At 53.8% G+C, this 19,142-nt stretch overlaps 1 protein-coding gene across 2 annotated transcripts in view; it reads left to right on the top strand.

Moving 5' to 3' along the window:
• Window positions 1-5,589, top strand: part of TAL1 (TAL bHLH transcription factor 1, erythroid differentiation factor) — a 10,018-nt gene extending 4,429 nt beyond the window's left edge. The window contains exons 1-3 of one of the 2 annotated variants that reach the window (XM_021683884.1): window positions 233-361; window positions 1,219-1,313; window positions 5,135-5,589. In XM_021683884.1, the coding sequence (XP_021539559.1) occupies window positions 303-361; window positions 1,219-1,313; window positions 5,135-5,589 (609 nt within the window). In that variant the 5' untranslated portion in view covers window positions 233-302. Of the gene's footprint in view, window positions 1-232; window positions 362-1,218; window positions 1,314-5,134 lie in introns of those variants that run through there. The other variant, XM_044914026.1, reaches the window with a different exon arrangement.
• Window positions 5,590-19,142: the final 13,553 nt, after the last annotated feature.

The following is a 19,142-nucleotide window of genomic DNA, read 5'->3' as shown; positions in this document are numbered from 1 at the left end:
GTGTGGACCGAAGGGTGTGTGTGTGTGTTAGGGTTGGGTGTGTGTGTGTTAGGGTTGGGTGTGTGGTGTGGACTGAAGGGTGTGTGTGTGTGTTAGGGTTGGGTGTGTGGTGTGGACCGAAGGGTGTGTGTGTGTGTTAGGGTTGGGTGTGTGGTGTGGACTGAGGGTGTGTGTGTGTGTGTGTGTGTGTGTGTTAGGGTTGGGTCTATGGTGTGGACCGAAGGGTGTATGTGTGTGTGTGTTAGGGTTGGGTCTGTGGTGTGGACCGAAGGGAGTGGCTTGAGTGTGAGTACCAGGCAAGAATGTGTCTGAATGCGCTCGCTGTGAAATTCTTCTGGAAGCTGCAGCCCTCAGTGGACAGGTAAGTGATACGATCCCAGGGTGGTTGCAAGAGGGCTCCCTCCCCAGGAACTGCTCCAGGCCGGTGTAGGGAGTGGATCCCTCCCTCCCCTCCTGAGGCCCTCTGCCCCTAGCTGTGGTCTCAGGCTGGGGCCAGTACCCCCACTGTGTTAAGGTGTCCATTCCCCTGCTGGGGCCACAGAGACAGTGGGGAGATAGAGGTAGGTTTGGGGTGGACAGAGGATGAGGCAGGGGTTGACAGTGTGGGGCAGTTAGTGAGTCTGTGGGAGACCTTGAGGAAGAAGCTATTGAGAGCCCAGAATGGGGGGGGGGGGGCATGTAAGCAGTGGTCCCTCGAGGGAGGTTTCTTTTCTGTTGTCTGTCCTCAGGCCCCCTGGGGCCTGTGTGAAGGTGGGGTGATTTGTGGGGAAAGGGACCATGTGTCCCGTGAGGTGCTAGAGTTGCACACCATCAGGTGTGAAGGCCACCCCTGCTTGTGTGAGTACCTGATTGGGAGGGGAGGTGTGTGTGGGTTGTGTGCTCGCCTCCGGGAAGGGGGTATGTCTGCTTGTGGGGTGTGTGTGTTCATTTTTGCGTTTGCTCCATGTGTTCACTTCTGATTGTGTGGCGGGGGAGGGGTGTGTGGGGGTGTGGCCCCTTCTCCCCTTGCTTGTCGGGGAGAGTGGGAGCATTCTGTGAGTGTGTTTGGGTGTCTGTGTGTGACGGTCCTTCTGTCCCAAACTCAGGTATGAAGGGAGCAGGGTTGCCCTTGTTTTCCCGGGGGGGCGGGTGCTCAAGAACATGTGGGGAGGATCGCTAAGGAGCCTTTCTCCCCTCCACCTACGTGTGATCCTGTGATCTGCCTGCTCCCTCCCACAGTGGGTTCTTTGGGGAGCCAGATGCCTTCCCTATGTTTGCCACCAACAACCGAGTGAAGAGGAGACCCTCCCCTTATGAGATGGAGATTACTGATGGTGAGTGTACCTGCTTCTTCTTTTGTCCTCACCCCTCATGCTGGCTAGAGCCCCCTGAAGGGGGGATCACCAGGGACTCCTCCATAGGTGTCTCACGTAGATGGGCTGGCTACCTTGGAACTCGAGTCTGCCAGAGTCCTTGCCCTGCAGCTGACTTAGGTCGAGGGGAGGTTGTGGGTGGGGCTGGGGGGGCCATCCTCTCGGTCCTGGGAAGAGGGCACATGGCAGTGAGGACGCATTGTGGCGTTTAGGCCAGACCTCTGGGGTCAGTTGTAGTCCCCACTGTTGCTCCGTTCCTGCACTTGGCAAGAATCCCCTGGGGGAAGACAGAACACACGGTGCTCCCTGCCTCTAAGCACTGACCCTCAGGGATTTCTTGCACCTCCTCCCAGGTCCTTTTTGGAGTCTGGAGTTTGCTCCCTGCCTGGAATTACACCATTAAGGCCCTTGTCCCAGATCCCTATACTGTGGGGCCCCCCTTGTCCCCTGTTCCATACCCAGGACTGAGACCTGGAGTTCCCTTCCTGACATCATAGATTCTACCCTGACCCGTCTGCATCCCCCTGAAGGTCCTCAGCACTACTATTTTGAACTACCCGAGTAGTCTGGCGCTGAACCTGGGAAAGGGGTTGGATGAATGGGAAATTTGGAATATCCTGTCCCTCTTCCCATGTAGTAGAGGGGACCCAACACCAGGGGGCAGGAGAGCAGGCCCTTCAGAGCCCAGGACTTGGAGCAAATCCCTGGAGCTGCCAGTGTCAGCCTGGCTGGGGCCTGGGACTCCTGTAGGATGGACACCTGAGGCCTTGAAGCCAGACTGGGATTTATTCAAGGAGCCAGTAGGAGGGTTATGTATTGAGCTGGAGCTTCTGGAGAGGAGTCCTCTGGGGTGTTCTGGAGGGGAGGGGGCCTAGAGTCTAGATAAGAACAGACCTTGTAAGACCTAACCAGCCCAGGACATGAGGTGTAGGTCCAGGAGGGAAGGGTGATGGGGTGTCAGTGCTGCTGGGTTAGAGAGGGGAGGGGGGTACACCAAATGGGAAGTGGGCAAGACCAGCCACGAAATTCCCTAGGGAAGAGGCATTTTCTACAGAGGGCAGGAGCAATGAGAATCAGAGAAGAGGAAGGAGGAGAAGGGGACAAGGGGGTGAGGCTTTGGGGGGAGTGCAGAAGTATAGGGAAGCCGTTCCTCATAAATGTCACCAGTATTTATTGAGCACCTACTCAGTGCGTGGCCACAGAGAGGCAGAGGATGCAGAGGGATGGACAGACTCCAGGAAGAGGAAGGTGTGGAGAGGTGGGGAGTTCTCTGGGAAGGTGCCAGAGACGAATAGACAGAAATGGAGGTGAAGAGGAGGGTATGTGTGGGGGGAGGGCAGAGTATGTCCGTGAGACTTTGGAATCAGAGATTTCACCAAAAAGAGTCCATAGAGGCGGAACTGATGCAGGGGCTAAAGTCGGGACTTGGTGTGGATTCCTGCTGCTGACCTTTTCTGGTTCTCGGTGTCCTCATTTGGAAAGTGGGGAGAATGATAGCTTCGTCACAGCTTGCTGAGAGAGTACAGTGGGGTAAAGTGTTTTTAGGGCCTGGCTGGGGGTGGGTGCTCCTTCTGGAGTTCGGTCTCACTGCAGCTGTGAGAGCTAGCTGCTCCCTCAAGGTCAGCCAGCATTAGCCAGGGAGCAGGGACGGTCCTCCTCGTGTCGTAGCTGAGGGACGCCCCTCTGTCTGGCCTGGAGGCCAGAGAACAGCGAGCCAGGGGAGGACGGCCAGCGGGTGTGCTGTTTTTCCCAGCCTGGGGCTGGCCTTTGGCAAAGAGTCAGCTGCCCATTGGGGTTTGGAAAGACAGCTTTTAGAGGCACGGTGGGCAGGGGGTGCGGAATCCTCCCTGAGAGATGGTGTGTGTGTATGTGTGTGTGCATCCGTGCATGTGTGTATCAGTGTGTAGGTGTGTCCGTGCAAGTAGGAGAGAGAAAGATGATCAAGCAAGGAGCGCTGGCACGGATGAGCCGTCCCGGTCTGTCCTTAGCTGGGAGGCAAGCAATAGGTCCAAGGGGAGGCCTCAAGCCCTCCTCCTCCCCTCTGCTCCCCTACCCTAGTTTCCCCTTTCTGAGGTCTGGTGCTAGGGGTTATCGAAGAGGGTGAACAGATATCCCCAGCCTTGGAGTTCCTTCAGTGCACAGAGACTGGTGACTGCCGGGAGCCCAGCTCTGTGCCTCAGTGTTGGGGGCGGAAGAGACCACCTCAGCCCAGGTGCTCAGGAGCACTAGCAGGACCCTCTTCTGTTTTCTCTGGCTTTGGGAATCCCAGGTCAGGCTGGGACATTTAGTGCAGTGCTTTGAACGCCATAGGTGCTCAGTACGTGCACGCTGATGTCTGCCACTGCCCCACAAGTCTTAGTACATGAATATAGTCTGAATACTGGTCTCGTCTGTAATCAGTGGACATGGAGAGACTGAGGCAGCCCTCCGACACCTGCTTAGAGCCTCAGGCCATGCATGGCCCTCCACTTCTCTTCTGGGGGAGAGAGCCCACAGGGTAGGTCCTTTTCCCTCCATTCTCCCCACCTGCCAGCATGATCAGCCTATTCTGTGTTTTCCATCACCCTTAGAATAAGGTCCCCACACTGACTGTGGAGACCTGTGGGATCTGGAGCCAGCCTACTCTGATCACGCCCATACTAATGATCCAGGTTGGCTTCGGCCGTTTTCTAGCTCAGGGCCTTTGCACGTAGTGTTATGTCCTACTTTCCTGGGCCTGGCTGGCTCTTACTCAGCCTTACCTTATAGATGTCACCTTCTCCAGTTTGCCATTCCCCAACCACCTCAGCTAAATGTAGCAGCTCCTTTCCATCTGTTATTACAGATGTTCATTTGTTTGCTACTTGTTCATCATCTGTCATCGCCATTAAAGTGTACGCTCCATGAGGGCAGGGACACTGTCTGTTTCCCTTAATGCCTGGCATGGTGCCTGGTTCTTAGTACATAACTGATGGATGGGTGGTAATAGTTGACATTTATTGAATGTTTAAGCTGAGGCAGGTATTGTCTTAAGGACTTTACCTGTGTTAGTTGTTAGATCCATGCGACAATCTTTGATTTCAGTTACTAGTATTATCTCCATTTTAGGGATGAGGAAGCTAAAGCACAGAGAGTTTAAGTAACCTGCCCAGAGTCACTATCTAGTGAGTAATAGTCAAGAATTCAATTCTCCAGAGTTTGTCTTTCTCACTAGTGCTGTACGGCCTCTTGGCACAATGAATGAATGACATATGGTCCCTGTCCTCAAATGTCTCACAGCCCCAAGAGGGAGACAAGCATAGACACATCCAGTAATGATCAAAAGTGATGAAGGCGTGCCTGGGTGGCCCAGTCGGTTAAGCCTCCGACTCTTGGTTTCAGCTCAGGTTGTGATCTCAGGGGCATGGGATTGAGCCCCTCATCAGGCTCCATGCTCAGCGCAGAGTCTGCTTAAAAGACTCCCTCCTTCTCCCTCTGCCTCCCCCCGCCCCAGTTGGATGCTCTGTGTCTCTTTCTTAAATCAATCAATCAATCTTAAAAAAAAAAGGGGGGGGTAGATCAGGGGTTTGGAGGGCCATGGTGGTTGGTGAGGTCTGTCTGGAGGGGTTGAGGGAAATCCCCCGAGTGGAGGAAACAGATGAATGGGGGTTTGAAGGCTGAGTAGGCGTTTTCTAAGTAAAAGGCAAGAAGGCGTTCTAGGTTTCCCAAGTTTTCCAGTGGATGGTTTCTCTTCTTCCCCACAGGAGAAGATGCCTTGGGGGACCTCCATCTCATTTTTTTAACTCTTGTCCTCCTACCTCCAGGTCCCCACACCAAAGTAGTGCGACGCATCTTCACCAACAGCCGAGAACGATGGCGGCAGCAGAATGTGAATGGGGCTTTTGCTGAGCTCCGCAAGCTGATCCCCACGCATCCCCCGGACAAGAAGCTCAGCAAGAACGAGATCCTCCGCTTGGCCATGAAGTACATCAACTTCTTGGCCAAGCTGCTCAATGACCAGGAGGAGGAGGGTACCCAGCGGGCCAAGCCTGGCAAGGACCCTGTGGTGGGGGCTGGTGGAGGAGGCGGTGGGGGAGGGGGAAGTGCGCCTCCCGACGACCTCCTGCAGGACGTGCTCTCCCCCAACTCCAGCTGTGGCAGCTCGCTGGATGGGGCCGCCAGCCCGGACAGCTACACAGAAGAGCCGGCCCCCAAGCACACCGCCCGCAGCCTCCATCCCGCCATGCTGCCAGCCGCTGATGGAGCAGGTCCTCGGTGATGGGGCTGGGGCTGCTCAGGACCAGCCAGGAGGGCACCCTCAGGCCGCTGGGACCATGGGCTTCAGGGCAGGTGGGGTGAGGATCGGGCAGCTCTGAAGCAGGGTGATGGACTCGATGAGCTTTCCTTGATGTCTGAACTTTGCGGAGCCCTAACTGCCCTAGGGGCGGCTTTCCTGTTTCCTGCCTCAGTGGGAGAACAGAAAAATGGAGCAAAGTGGTAGGTACTTTTTATGAAGACGGCACGGTCTTCCCCCTCCCCCCCTCCAATCCCTAAGACTTCTCCAGTAAGAAGCTCAACTGGCACTGCTTTTGCCCTGGAGCTTGGGGGCCCCGTCTTTGCTGAGACCTGGGGTTGTCAGCTCTCCCCGTGGGCATCCAGCAGCCTCTGCTTTGCCTTTAGCCCCTCCCAAGCTGGCTGGTGTGGCTTGTGTGGCCACTCTGTCCAAATACGTAGGTAGCCAGTAGCCGCCCATTTCCGGGTGAGCCCCATCTTCACCCTGGCCCATGTCGGTCCGCCCAGCTTGCTAGCTGCTGCAGAGAGCCCCAGGCCTCGAGGTGCCTTCTACAGGGCCTGGTTGAAGAAGATGGCCAGTGGGCAGCCTGCTCTCGACTAGCTGGGCCAGAGGGTCAGAAAACCCAGTAGCCCTTACTGCTTGCCCCGGGGAGCAAAGCTCTGCTTTCTCCCCACTGAGACTTGCCTTCCTAATCCTTGTGGGAACTGAGTCTGTGGCTGGCAGCCTGCCCGGTCAGGCCTCATGCGAAGGCAGAGAGAGGGAAAATGATGAGAGTGAAATTGAGCCAGCGCTCTTTGGGGCTGTGGGTTCAAATCCTGACGGTGTCCAGAGCCACTTGCCTGTATTCTCCGCTCCCCGTCACTGTTCACGAGGTGAGCCGATGGCCGTGTGCCTCTGCTGAGCGTGGATGTGCAGCCCCATCTGTGTGTCCTCCCCGATGCTCAGAGGGACCTTCCTTCTCCAAGGTGTCTGTTTGCTGACGGTCTGGTCGGAACCCAGCTGAGCACAAACCGTGTCCTACGAATTCCTGGCATTTGGGATTTTTGTTTGACTTCAGTCATTGGTGGGATCTTTAGGTCTTGATATGACCCAGGCTCCAGCCGCACTTCGAGGGCAGGGGAAAACCAATCGGAGACCAGGCACTGGCTGAGACCCAGACAAATGCACATTCACTTAGCAGAATCTTCAACACCCCTCGATTATACAGCTTTCAGTCATCTAGGGTGTGTATGGAAGGCTGGCTTACTGCAATAAGAGCGCTCCCCTCCAATCGTTGTACATGAAATTTTTGTAAATCAAACCCTTATCCTTCATCTTTTAAAGAAATACTACCGCAAGTCCTTTTGTAAAGTGAAGAATTTTTTTGTAGAGTGGACCACTGTCCCTTGTTGATCTCTTGTGTCAGTCCACATGGTGGGACATGGTTTTCTTCAGGCCAGGCCTGCCTGTGACATGCGTTCCAAGCCCATGGAACAAACTCCACGCGAGTCCTATATACACGTCATTGTACCCTCGAGTCCCCACAGCCTCCTCCCACAGGCTCCGCCTTTGAGGTTAGAGGGAAAACCGTCCTGCCCAGTGAAGGGCCTTGAGCACGGCCCTGTGCACATAGGGCATGAACCTGGCTCTCTCCCCTCCTTCCTAAGTTGTGGGTTCCCGTTTATGAGTAGGGGAGCAACATGGTAATCTTTTAGCCCTCAGACTTGTAGAATGACGTGGATAAGTTACCTCTCTCAATGTCAGTTTCTCATAAATACCCTGGCTTGGCCTGTCTGCTAGGGCTGTGGTGTAGACGAAGTGGAATCATGAAAGTAGATGCATTTTGAGACCAGAAAGAACACTTCTGCCCTCAGTATCATTCCCGCAATGGGGTTTCCCATCCTGAGTCCAGGGCCTCGGCAATGGGCCAGTCTGCCTGACTGCACAGCATTTGGGTAATTTAGGTTCCAAACCACTTTCGCCGGAGTTATCCTGATTGTCCTTATTTCTCCAGGTTGACCTCATTTGTGTCTCCTTCCAGGGGGAGGCACAGGAATGAGAATGGAAAAAGATATGGGCAGAATATGTAAGACATAATACAGCTTCCCCCAACGGGCCTGGGTAGGGATGGGCAAGGCTTCATGTCTTTGTAAGGCCGACAGAAGATCCAAAATTTTAATTTTCATTTGCATCCCCTTCACCCCGCCCACCGTACCCTCCTCCTTCCTCTGCCTCATCACCTATGAAGAAATGGCAACGTTTCAAGAATAATACCTGTGCAAAGGGAAAAGATGTAAAGGGGAAAAAAAGCGAGGAGAACAGACATGATTGTAAGGACTGGAGGGATTCGCATCTTTTTGGGAGAATTCATATGCTTTTATTGGTGGTGGCAAACGATAAGATGGTACAACCTTTCTCCTTTTCCGAAAACAGAACAAAGGGCACAGCATCTGTAGTCAGCCGACAACTATCTTGGCCTTTGGGGTGGTCTGGTCGTACTTGTGATTTCGATGGTACGTGACCCCCCACCGAAGGCTCGCCCCTGCCTGTGTACATAGCGCATTGTTCCTGTGGGCGGGCCCAGCACTTTCCGTCAATGTTGTACTGTACGTGGTGAGTTGCGTTGGTCTCTGCATTTTTCTGCAGAAGAGGAGTAACCGCTCCAGGTACCTTGACCTTTGTACAGCCCGGAGGCCAACACTGTGGGCGTGACTCTTTAGCGACACAACCCTTGTGGTGATGATGTGTGTATATATATAAGGATATATTGGGAAAATTTCTAAATAAAAGTTTTACAGAGGGGCCTGGACTCTGTCCTTGCAGCTTGCACCCCCACGCCTGGGAGTTGGGACATTAAAAGGAAGGGCCTGGCAAGAGTCTGTCTCTCCCAAAATGGAGGGAACTCCAGGACTCAGCTGTCCTCTTGGGTGGGATCCTGCCCCCACCCTGAGGCTCTCCCACTTAGGGTTCTATTCTTTTCCCTCTGCCAGGCCTCACAGAGGGGGATTCTTCTTAGCTTCGTGCACCCACGCTTTTGGCTCAGGGCCGCCCCACAGATGGTTCCCTGTGTGTGTCGGGTTCAGCTCCCATGGCTAGGGCAGTTGCTTTTATCATTGGTTCAGGAGAGATTAAGTTCTCAGCAGAGCAGGATCCCAGGGGCCCTGATGACTCAAAGGGAGGCTGCCGCTCTTATGCCTGGCTCTTCAGAGTTGGGGGTGGTGGGTGCAGGGTTCACGTGGGGCTCGGGGACAGGCTGAAGCTTTGGGAGTAGTGATCAGTGAATGGAGGCTCAGGAATGGGAAGGCCAGTACAGGCAGGAACTCTGGGTTCTGGGGGGGGGGGGGGCTCTGCATATGGACGGCTGGAACTTCAGGGAGCATGGTAGGTCAGCATTTCCAGTGGAACGCCAGTCCTTTCATTCATTTAGCAATATTTTTTGAGCCACTCCAATGGGCCAGGTGTTATTCTAGGTACTGGAGATCCGGCAGTGAAGAAAACCAACATCCCTGTTCTTGTGTTGCTTGAATTCTAGCAGGGAGACCGTAAACACACAGACACACATGAACATATGAAATATGTTGATTATGGGGTTGATATAGTAAAGACATAGCACATTAGAAGGTGATTAGTATTAGGGAAAAAAGATGTGCCCAGAAGGGAACTCAAGGGGCCCATGGACAACCCTGGCTGCTTTGGGGTCAGCCTTGCTCATCTTGTGCCAGGCTTGGATCTTGGCTGCCCCTGTCCTAGGAAGCTTCCAACCATTGCTAGGACGGCCAGGGCTTGGCAGAGCTTGGGGATCATGTTCTGGCCTGTAGGGAAGCTCCTGGGCTTTTGGAAGACTCCCAAGTGTGCTTCTCCCTGGCCCCGGGGCAAGGAGGCCCTTGGGCAGACGGGATGATGAGACTTAGTCATGGGGGGAGGGTGAGAGGGTGGGGAAGAGCGAGAATGTGCACAGGAGAGTAACATTTCAGAGGCTACAGTAAAAGGGGGTTTGGGGTTGAGGAAGTGGTTAGCCGAGCCCAAGGCAGCGGTCACTGATGTTCTGGCCAGAACGGTCAGGGGAGGAGAAGAATGAGAAGAGAGGAGCACCCATTTCCGGAAGGACCTTTCCCATGGTGGGGGGCAAGGCAGTCCGCCTCCAGAGAGGTCAGGAGGACCTGAGTCTGTGGCCACCAGGCAGAGGCTGCAAGCCTATTGACTGACCAGATGGGCCAGGCCCTTGGGGATCGTTTGGGCTATTGTCCCCATCTCCAGGTGGGAAGACTGAGGCCCAAAGAGGAAAGCAGTCTTCCCAGGGCCACACATCCCAGGAATGGTGACGACAGTGGCAGGCAGGGCAGGACTAGGCTTCCTGCCTCCCAGGACATCCTGTGCCCACCTCGGGGAAGGGACCACATTCTTTCCCTTCTGCCCTTTGTTTTCTCTGCTCCTATTGGACCCTCCTTTCTGTCCCGCTGCCTTTTTGTTTTGTTTTTTTTTTAACCATCCAATTTTGTACTTTTTGTTTTATCATCTGCGTCCATCTTCCTTTCATCCTTCCTTGTCCCCAGCATCCAGAAGACTGCCCTGACACTATGGGGCCTTCCTTCCCTCTGTGCTGGCTAACGTTTGCCCCCTTTTCCGCTTCCCCACTCAAACACGAGCCCCTCAAAGGCCAGACCACGCCTCATTTGTCCCTAGGCCTCCAGCGCCCCATGGCAGACTTGGCATGGGACCCTTTCAATATTTACTGAATGCAGAAGTTCTATGTTTGGAACGTCCTAGCTCAGTGTTGAAGACAATAGGGAAGAGAGGGGGGATGGGACGGATGGGTGGGAGGCTGGGTCATCCCTACAAAGATGCCTCCTGCAATGCTCCCCCTACCCCGGCCTAAAACCACAGTCCTGGGCTGGTTAGGGGCAGATGGACAGCTCTGCTCCTTTGGCTGCTTTTGCTAGTGGGGAGGTGGGGTGTGAGCTTTCTTGGGCTGGGCCCCAGCAGCCTGGGTATCATACTGGACTTGGGTGGGGCAAGGTGGGGCTGATGAAGATCAGAAGGCTGTTTATCCACGTACTCATGGCAACCTTGCCTCCTTATGCTGCCCACTCCCCCTTCTCTACTTGCAAAACAACGGAAGGTACCCTCTCTGGCCCCATGGCCCGTGCAAGCCAGGCAAGTGCCTCTGAGCAGCGTAGTGAGGACACGCCATGGTGCTGCGCACAGTGTCCTACAGTGTCTAGCAGTGGCCATCATGAGTCAGAGTAAGGAACCGAGTAAGTCAGGATCCCCCAGGGAGTCCTTTCTGTTGTCCAGAGAAGGAAATGAGGCCTAGAGACGGCTGGAGTTTCACCTAGGTTATGCAGGATTTGAATTCCGGTCTGAGTCCAGAGCCAGTACTCACTGCCCTTTAAGAGGGGAAGAAGAAATAGCCAGTAAGTAGTTGGTGTTCTTTGAACAGACAGGCCTGTGCTGTGCTGTGGGGAAACCAGTAGCTCGGCTTGTCCAGCAGTCTGCCCAGAACCACGGGCGACGAGTGTGGGCACTGGCGAGCTTGCCTAGAGCAACGGGCTCGGCTGGAGGCCAGGCAGTAAGGGCGGTCGATGTGGTGTCGTTGGTTCAGGGAGGGAGAGGCCAGGACATGGGTGGGATAAAGCACGAGACGCAGTTGGGCCGCAGAAAGAGCCTGGCCTTTGGGGTCAGACATACCTGGGTTTACGTTCCAAGACTACCACGGATCATACTACTGTGTGACTTTGGGTAAATCACTTTCCCTTTCTGAGCTTCAGTTTTGTCACCTGCCAAGTGAAGACACTAACTCCCACCTTCCTGGGCTGGCATGGGACTTCAAAAGAATCTACGCAAAGTGCTTGTGTTTTATAAAAAGAGCCATTGTTATTGCTAGAAATGGGGTTGGGATAGGGCTATACCTGGGGATGGCAGAAGAGAGAAAGAGGGCAGAGTGGGCGGAGGGAACATTAATCATTCCTAGCAGCAGGAATTCCTCTGGACCTGCGGCATGGACGAGGGACGTTCCCTGTCCCTGTCTGCCCAGGGCTCGGGGGCTCGGGGGCTCGCAGGCTGGGCGGAGTTGGGGTGGAGGGGAACGGGTACAGAGCACTACAAAGCCAGAGGAAAGTGTTGCGAGAGAGAGGCCCAGGGGGTAGGGGAGACCCAACTCGGGCCCTGGAGGCCCGGAGTAAATGTTTGCTGAATTGAAAAGAGCCTGAGGTGGAGGCTGGGGAAAGCTTCCTGAAGAATGCCATTTCCTGTAATCCAGGTGCCTTTGCAGGGAGGCACAGCCTGTGTCGAGCCCCGGGCATCTTCTCTCAATGGCAGATGCCAGTTGCTGCATCGAGGCTGGTCCTCCCTCCCAGGGACCCTTCTCCTGCCCAGGCCACCAGGAATCGGACAGGGCTGGGCTACTAGAGCTCCCTGATGCCCACTGTGACATTCCCTCTGGCTCCTCCTTTCCCGTCCCACTCACTTAGTCTGAACCCTGTCTCCCTCCCCAGCTCCTGGCCTTCTCTGTCCACACAATAACAGGATGTGATCCGTTCAAGAGAGGAAGTGGGGAGGACGGGCCTGCTGATAGCGCATTTCTGACTCTCCACTCTGCGCCCCCCTCCCCTCTGGGCTGCCTTCCGTGAGGCTGCCTCTTCCCCAAGGCCCTGCCTGCTTCGGGAGGGATGAGTTTGGGGTCTTGGGACTTCTCAGGCCTATGTAAGCCAATGGAAAGATACCCACTGGCCCTCTGTGAGGCCTGGCCCCCTGGCTCGGGCTTTGCTGATGTGAAGACAATGGTCCGAGATGCTGACACTCAGGGAGGCTTGCCTGACAAACTCTGGACTCCAGAGTATTTTCTGGAGCTCCTGGAGCCTGGGGGTGGGCAGGTGGGTCCCTCAGCCTCCACATCAGCAGGGCTCCCCCCACACACCTGTTTCCACACGGGCCTCATCCAAGGCAGTGGGGCGGTAGAATCAATCGAAAGGTCCTCATCAAGCACTGACTGGGACAGAGCGTGGGCCCGGCTGCCCAGATGGAAAAGCGGAGGCCCTGAGAGGCAAAGGGACTTGTTTAAACAGCCTAAACTAGAGCTAAGCTGGGGCTAGAACCCAGATCTCCTAACTCCCCACCTCGGGGCAGGAGGCCAGCGCTGTCCAGACGAGCTTTCTGGGATGGTGGGCGCGCTCTATCTCTGCCCTGTCCAATGCTGTAGACACTAAGCACACGTAGCTCTCGAGCACTTCAGTGGCTAGTACAGTAGGGTAACTGAATTTTTGTTTGTTTAATTTGAATTAACCTAAATTTAGACCTGTTAAGATGCCAAACTCCCAGGGAAGAGCAGATTGTCATAGAGAGAGGCTGGCGGACCCGAGCCCCAGACCCGGGAAGCTCAGGAAGAGGACGTGGGTCACTGAAGGTTAGCCTCAACCTGTGCTCGGTGTCTAGTTTATACCAAAGGGCTGGGATTTTGTCTGCTGGCTCACTGACTCCTCCCTACAATCCCGTGCAAGGGGACAGTCACTCCCATTTTACAGATGAGGTCAGACAGGTTAAATGATTTGCCTAAGGTCAAGCGGCTGAGAGAAAAGCCCAGCTGGGATTCTGACCCCGGCTGTTCAGGGAGCCAGTTCGCTCACCCCACTGCTGGCGAAGCCCTTCATACTGTCGGGATCACTGCAGAGAGGCACCAGCTAGTCCCGGGCAGTTAGGATGGGACTTCCCTGAGGGAAAATCAGGGGGCTCCTCCATACATTGTGGGAGGGGAGGGTGGGTCATATGCTATTCTGTGAGTTCCCTGATACGGGCGGGAGACACGATCTCTCCTGACTCAGTCTCACTGATGCAGATGGTGGTTTGAAGATAACAGTCCCCTCTCCCTAGGCAACCCCCACCTCCTCATCATCCCATAACTAGGCCTTTCTGAGACCCCGTGGACCTACGGGACCAGGGTGGAAAACTCTTTCCCACCCATGCCTGGTGACAGCTCAGCCAGCTGAGACCTACGAGCCCAGGGTCCTCTGCCCTTTGCAGCTCACCGTCTGCAGCCTGGGACCTGTGGTGCTCCTGGGTCCCAGGCTCTGCAGGATCCCGGGAGGCTGGGCCTTCTGCCCTCTGGCCGTTCCCACACAAGCGGGCCACGGTGCCTTCTCTTGGGCTCCACCCCTCTCTGCAGCGGTCCCCTGGGAGCTGCATGTTCAATGGGCTATCAGGCCTCCCCATCACTCTCACGCCCCTCTCCATTACCCCTGAATAGGTGGGATCCAGACAGACACAGGCACTCCCAGCCCCAAGCCCCCAGGCAATCTCGCCCAGGCCCGCCAGGGACCTCAGAGCTCTGCTGCCGGCTAGATGCCCGGCCCGGCTGGACACTGAAGTCCTGGGAAGCGGTGACTCTGTTGTCTGGCCGTGGCACATTCTAAAGCAGCTGTTTAAACTAGGGACCAGCAGGCTGTGACTGCCCTGGTCTACAGTGCTAGGATTCGAGCCTGTGTCTCATGACAGGTACAAGTTGAGGTCGCTAAGACCCTAGGAGTCAGCCCGCAGGGCTTGTCTGCTTCCCCGCCTCCAAGTGGGTTTCTGGCAGCCTCCGCAGATTCCTCGGGGCCATGCAATGGGGCGGGCAGGACAGGGCGGTGGTTGCCTGGCGTGCTTATTTTTTGAGGAGGGGGGCAGGGTGGCCCACAGGGCCCTTCAGGGTCCACATCTGCTTGGTTGGGGCCCAGCCAAAGAGGGGCTGGCCTGTCCAGTTGCTGGGAGCCGGCTGGCAGGCTTTCTGTATGATGCTAATGAGGGGGGTGGCAGGCGAGGAGGGGGAGGCTTTGCTTTTGTCCTGCACTTGTCCTTGCTGGAGGGTCCTCAGAGAGAGACAGGGGGCCTCCTCAGACCCAAGTGGCCGTGATTAGCCTGCCGTCACTCACTTTGATGGCTCCGAGTGCTCTGGGGGTGTGGCCAGAGTTTCAGGGAGGGAAGGGGGGTAACATGCCTGGTCCAGGGAGCATCCTAAAAAATCATGCTAGTTCTAGATTGGAGTGAGAAATGCTCTGCCATTCTCTGCTTTCTATCCTCCCTTAAGGGCCTGTTGAGCTCCCCAAGTGTCCCAAGTGTCCCACGTGCATTCTCTCTCACTTCCCCCCTCTGAGCCTTTACGTGGCTGAGATGCCCTCCCCGAATGCCCCATGACAGGTGTACTCCTGTGTGTTCTCTACCTCAGAGGCTCAGATGCTGCATCTGCTGAATCCCCCACCCCCCCGGGGACCGGGGCCTCCCCTACTTCTGAGCTCAGAGCCCCCTGAACCATATCTGGGTGCTGTTTGCCATCGGTCCGTATTTGAGTCCTGGCCTCATCTCCCTATTTGTGAGTTGGTCAGTGCTGGGACAGTGTGTCACTGGTCCCTGGTGGCTCCGTCATGCCCAGAGTGTGTGGGCTCACATAGGTGCTCAGTAAATATTTACTGAATTATTTCATCAGATCCTCATGGTGAGTGGGCACAAATGGATTATTACCTTTTTTTTATTAAGGGCATTTCCAAATCTATATGAAAATAGAGAGCATAATATAATAAATGGCATGAATCCATCACCAACTTCAACAATCATCCACATGGGTAATCTTGTTTTGTCTATATCTCCAGCCCTCCCCACACTCCCTGTCTACAAAATGGATTATTATGAAGCAAATCCCAAACATCATGTTACTTCATCTCTAAATTCAGATAAAAACTTTATTAATGTTCTTATAATTAAAAATAGCCACTGAATATCACTCTGTCAGATTGTATGTTATGCTCTGATAAATTCCTACCCATCCTTCAAAGTTCAACTCAAATGATACCTCTTCCTGGAAGTCTTCCCTGATCTTTTCTTTCCCCCTGGGGAGTTTAATGGCTCCTTCTCTGAGGTTCCAGTTGTATACCTCCTTCACAGCACTCATTGCTTTTTAGTAATTAATTTTTTTTTTTTTTTTTAACGTGAGGAGGAAGTATAGTGTAATACTTGAGAGCATCAAATAACTGTGGATTCAAATTCTGGATCCACTTACTTTCTGAGTTTAATTTCTCTGAACCTCTGTATTCTTGATGTTAAATGGGGATAGAGCACTCACCTCATATGGTAAGGATTAAATAAGCTGCATCCACAGCACCTAGCCCAGTGCCTGGCACATAGTAAGCATTCCTTCAAGAAGTGGTAGCATTGCTGAGGTCACATGTCTTTCTGGACTGAGCTGGAGGGCAGGCCCCAGATGCTTCCTATGTGTGTCCTGGCACCTGGGAGTCCTCTGTAGAAGAGCATGAGGGGGCAGGCTCCTATTAGCCAGAAAATAGGCAGACTGGGCTCCACCACAGAGTCCTAGTGCCCCTGCCTGGCCAGAGACAGATTCTTTGGCAGAGAGAGGCTCTGGGTTAACTTCGGGCTATTTAAGAGCACCAGTTAAAAATTGGAAAAGTGATTTGATTTTGCCTTTTAATGCAGATTTATTTTGTTTGTTTTTAAACTATAAGTTGTTTTTTTTTTTTCCTCTTCCAACAAACATTTTTTTTGTTACAGGAACTCTGGAAAGAACAGAAAGAGAAGCAAACAAAATAAAACAAAACAAAACCCACAAACTCAGCCCAGGTCACCAATGAATACTTTGTTGTATTTCCTCCCTTTAAAAAACAAAATCTATTTTGGGGGGCGCCTGGCTGGCTCAATGAGAAGAGCATGTGACTCTTGATCTCGGGGTTGTGAGTTTGAGCCCCATGTTGGGTGTAGAGATTACTGAAAAATAAAATCTTAAAAAATATCTGTTTTTTTTTCCAATTATGAAATTATGATTGCTTTTGTTTAACTTTTACATGCATGGAGCTCCAGACTTTTTTTTTTTTTTTAAGATTTTATTCATTTATTTGACAGAGAGAGAGAGACAGCGAGAGAGGGAACACAAGCAGGGGGAAGGGAGAGGGAGAAGCAGACTTCCTGCGGAGCAGGGAGCCCAATGCAGGGCTTGATCCCAGGACCCTGGGATCTTGACCTGAGCCGAAGGCAGACGCTTAACACCTGAGCCACCCAGGCGCCCCAGCTCCAGACTTTTAAAGTCATTTTCATGTTGAAGGTCAAAGCCTGACTTTCAGACAAAAGCTTCAAACGTGAGATGTTCAGATGGTTTGGGTGTGGCTGCTTCTACACGGAGTTAGAGGTGGTGAACGTGTGGCCAACCGAATGTGCCCACAATGTCTCGCACTGCCCTGCTGGGGTTTCTGTTCTGAAAAGGGATTGGTTTGGGACAGGGCAGTACAGCTCAACACCGGATTCTGTGTTTAGATCTGGGCGCCCCTAACATTTAACAAGTATCTACTGCTACCAGCTGTTCAGACGAGTTACCCTCCAACCAATCCTGTGCAGCATTGCCGAGACACGGAGGCTCAGGGAAGGAGTCTTGCTCAGGTCACACAACTAGTGGTGTGTGAGGGTCTTGACCCCCAGCTCATTTCTCTTGGGCCCCTGAGACTTCAGCTTTGAGTCCATTCACCCCCTCCTTGCCTCATTCCTGTGCTCTACCTCTCTCTGCAAGCTCACAGCTCCAACTCGCACACCTCTAGTGATGGGGAGCTCACCACCTTTCAGGCTCTTCTTTGCTATCACTAGATACTCTTCAAGATAGGCTTTCTCTCAGTGAACAAAATGCCGTCTCTCTGTGGCTCTTCTCATCCCCAGCTCTGTGCTTAGAGGGTACAGAGCACAATTTTTTTCTGGTCTAAGGCAGCCCTGTAGATATTTGGAGACAGAGACTCCTGAGAATGCTCCTTTTTAGGCTGAAAATCTTAGCTTCTCCAAATATTTAATAGACTAATGGCAAAATTAGTATCAAGGGAATAAAACAGTTTTAGTCAGGGTGAGATAAAATCAGTTATATGACTCCAAAGGCCCTGAAATATGGGGCATGCCTGATGCTAGTACTTTGATCATACGTGGTATGAAGGGGATATGTGTTCCTCCTTTATTTTCCTTTTGGGATGGAGATCCACTCCCCGTGCATTTACATAGGCATTTCTTAAGGCTGGGTCCTAACCTTCCTGCTCATCCTTCCCTATCCCAGCCCCTCAGCCCCTCTAAGCCACTATTTCCAGCTCAGATCTCTCTCACACCCCAAGCTGCGTGCTGAGATGTCTCCTGGGCTCTGGGAACTCAGCCCCCCACCCCGCACTAGGGCCCAGCATTCAGCTCATTGCTCTTTGCTTGTCTCATCCACTAAGCCTTGAGTTCCCCTAGGGCAGGGCTGTGCTTGGCACAGAACAGACACTCGGGAGAGTTTCGTTAAATGAATGAATACAGTCTCTTTCCTCGCCCCCAACCTGCTGCTCTTCTAGCACGGCATCCACACGTTATCTAAGAGGGAGGACTAGGTGCCACTTGGACTCCACTCTTCCGAATCCCTCCCTCCTCACATCCAGGGAGGCAACTTAGCCTGCCAGCTGTACCCCTTAAATTGCTCTTCTGTCCTCCTACTTCTCTCCACGTGCTGCTCTAACCCCAGCCGTGCCTCCTGCCTTCTGGACGCCCCCCCCACCCCCAGCCCGCTCCCTGCTCCCTGCTTTGTTTAACCCCCCCTTCAAGCGGTGGTTGGAAAGACCTTGTTGAAACGCAAGATGGCCCATGCCATGTCCTTGCCTAAAGCACTATAATGGTGTGTAAGGGAAAGACCAAATCTCTTACCAGGTCCCACAAGGCCATCAAGACCCCTTTCCTGACCACCCTCAGCTCTCCAGACAGGCTGATCCCTCAGCAGCTACTCCTGTCTGCACACTTTCCCATCAGCTCTCTCCCGGATGACAGGCATTTCCGATCTTCTCTCCCCCGTCCTGGGGAGCCCCCGTCACTGCCCGACAGCTCTCAGATATACATCTCCAGCCTGGACCACGCCTGTGAACTCCTGACTCACATGCTCATCTCTGGACAAAACACATGAATCCTGCCCCTGCCGGACCTTCCCCATCTGTCCTCATCTGTAGCTGAGCAGACTCAAAACCTTGAAACCATTCTTGGCTTCTCTTTTTCCCTCTTGTTCCAAATCATGTTGGCTGTCCCTTCAGAACGTATCTAGATTCAGATCCTACATCCCTAGTTCCACGGCTGCTACCTTGACCCAAGCCACTGGTGGCCCTCGCCTGTCGTCTCGCGGTGGCCTCCGGACCTGTCTCCCTGCTCCCGCTCTTCTTGCTTTCCATGGTCTTCTCTCAACACAGCGGCTGCATCGTGTCTTTTGTGCTCAGAGCCTCTACCAGCTTCTTGGCTCCATCCGATTCGGAGCTGGAGTCCCTACAATCTGGGGTCCCTACAAGGCTCCAGATGGGTGACTCTCCACTGGCCTTTCAGACCTCCTCTCCTGCAGTCACTTCTTGATTAGCCATGCTGACACCTTCCTCATGCCCCTTCCTCAGGACCTCTGCCCTTGCTGTTTGCTCCCCGTGCCTGCCATCGGCTCCCCTCTGACAGCCGGACGTCTTGCTTCCTCACCTCCGCTCTCTGCTCAAATGTTACTTCTTAGAGGAGCCTTCCCCGACGAGGGTATGTGAACCAGCAAAGCCCTCTCTGCC

This window comes from Neomonachus schauinslandi, chromosome 4, assembly GCF_002201575.2.
Source record: "Neomonachus schauinslandi chromosome 4, ASM220157v2, whole genome shotgun sequence".
In the NCBI taxonomy this organism is placed as follows: Eukaryota; Metazoa; Chordata; class Mammalia; order Carnivora; family Phocidae; genus Neomonachus; species Neomonachus schauinslandi.
This window is presented reverse-complemented; position numbering and strand designations above follow the sequence as displayed.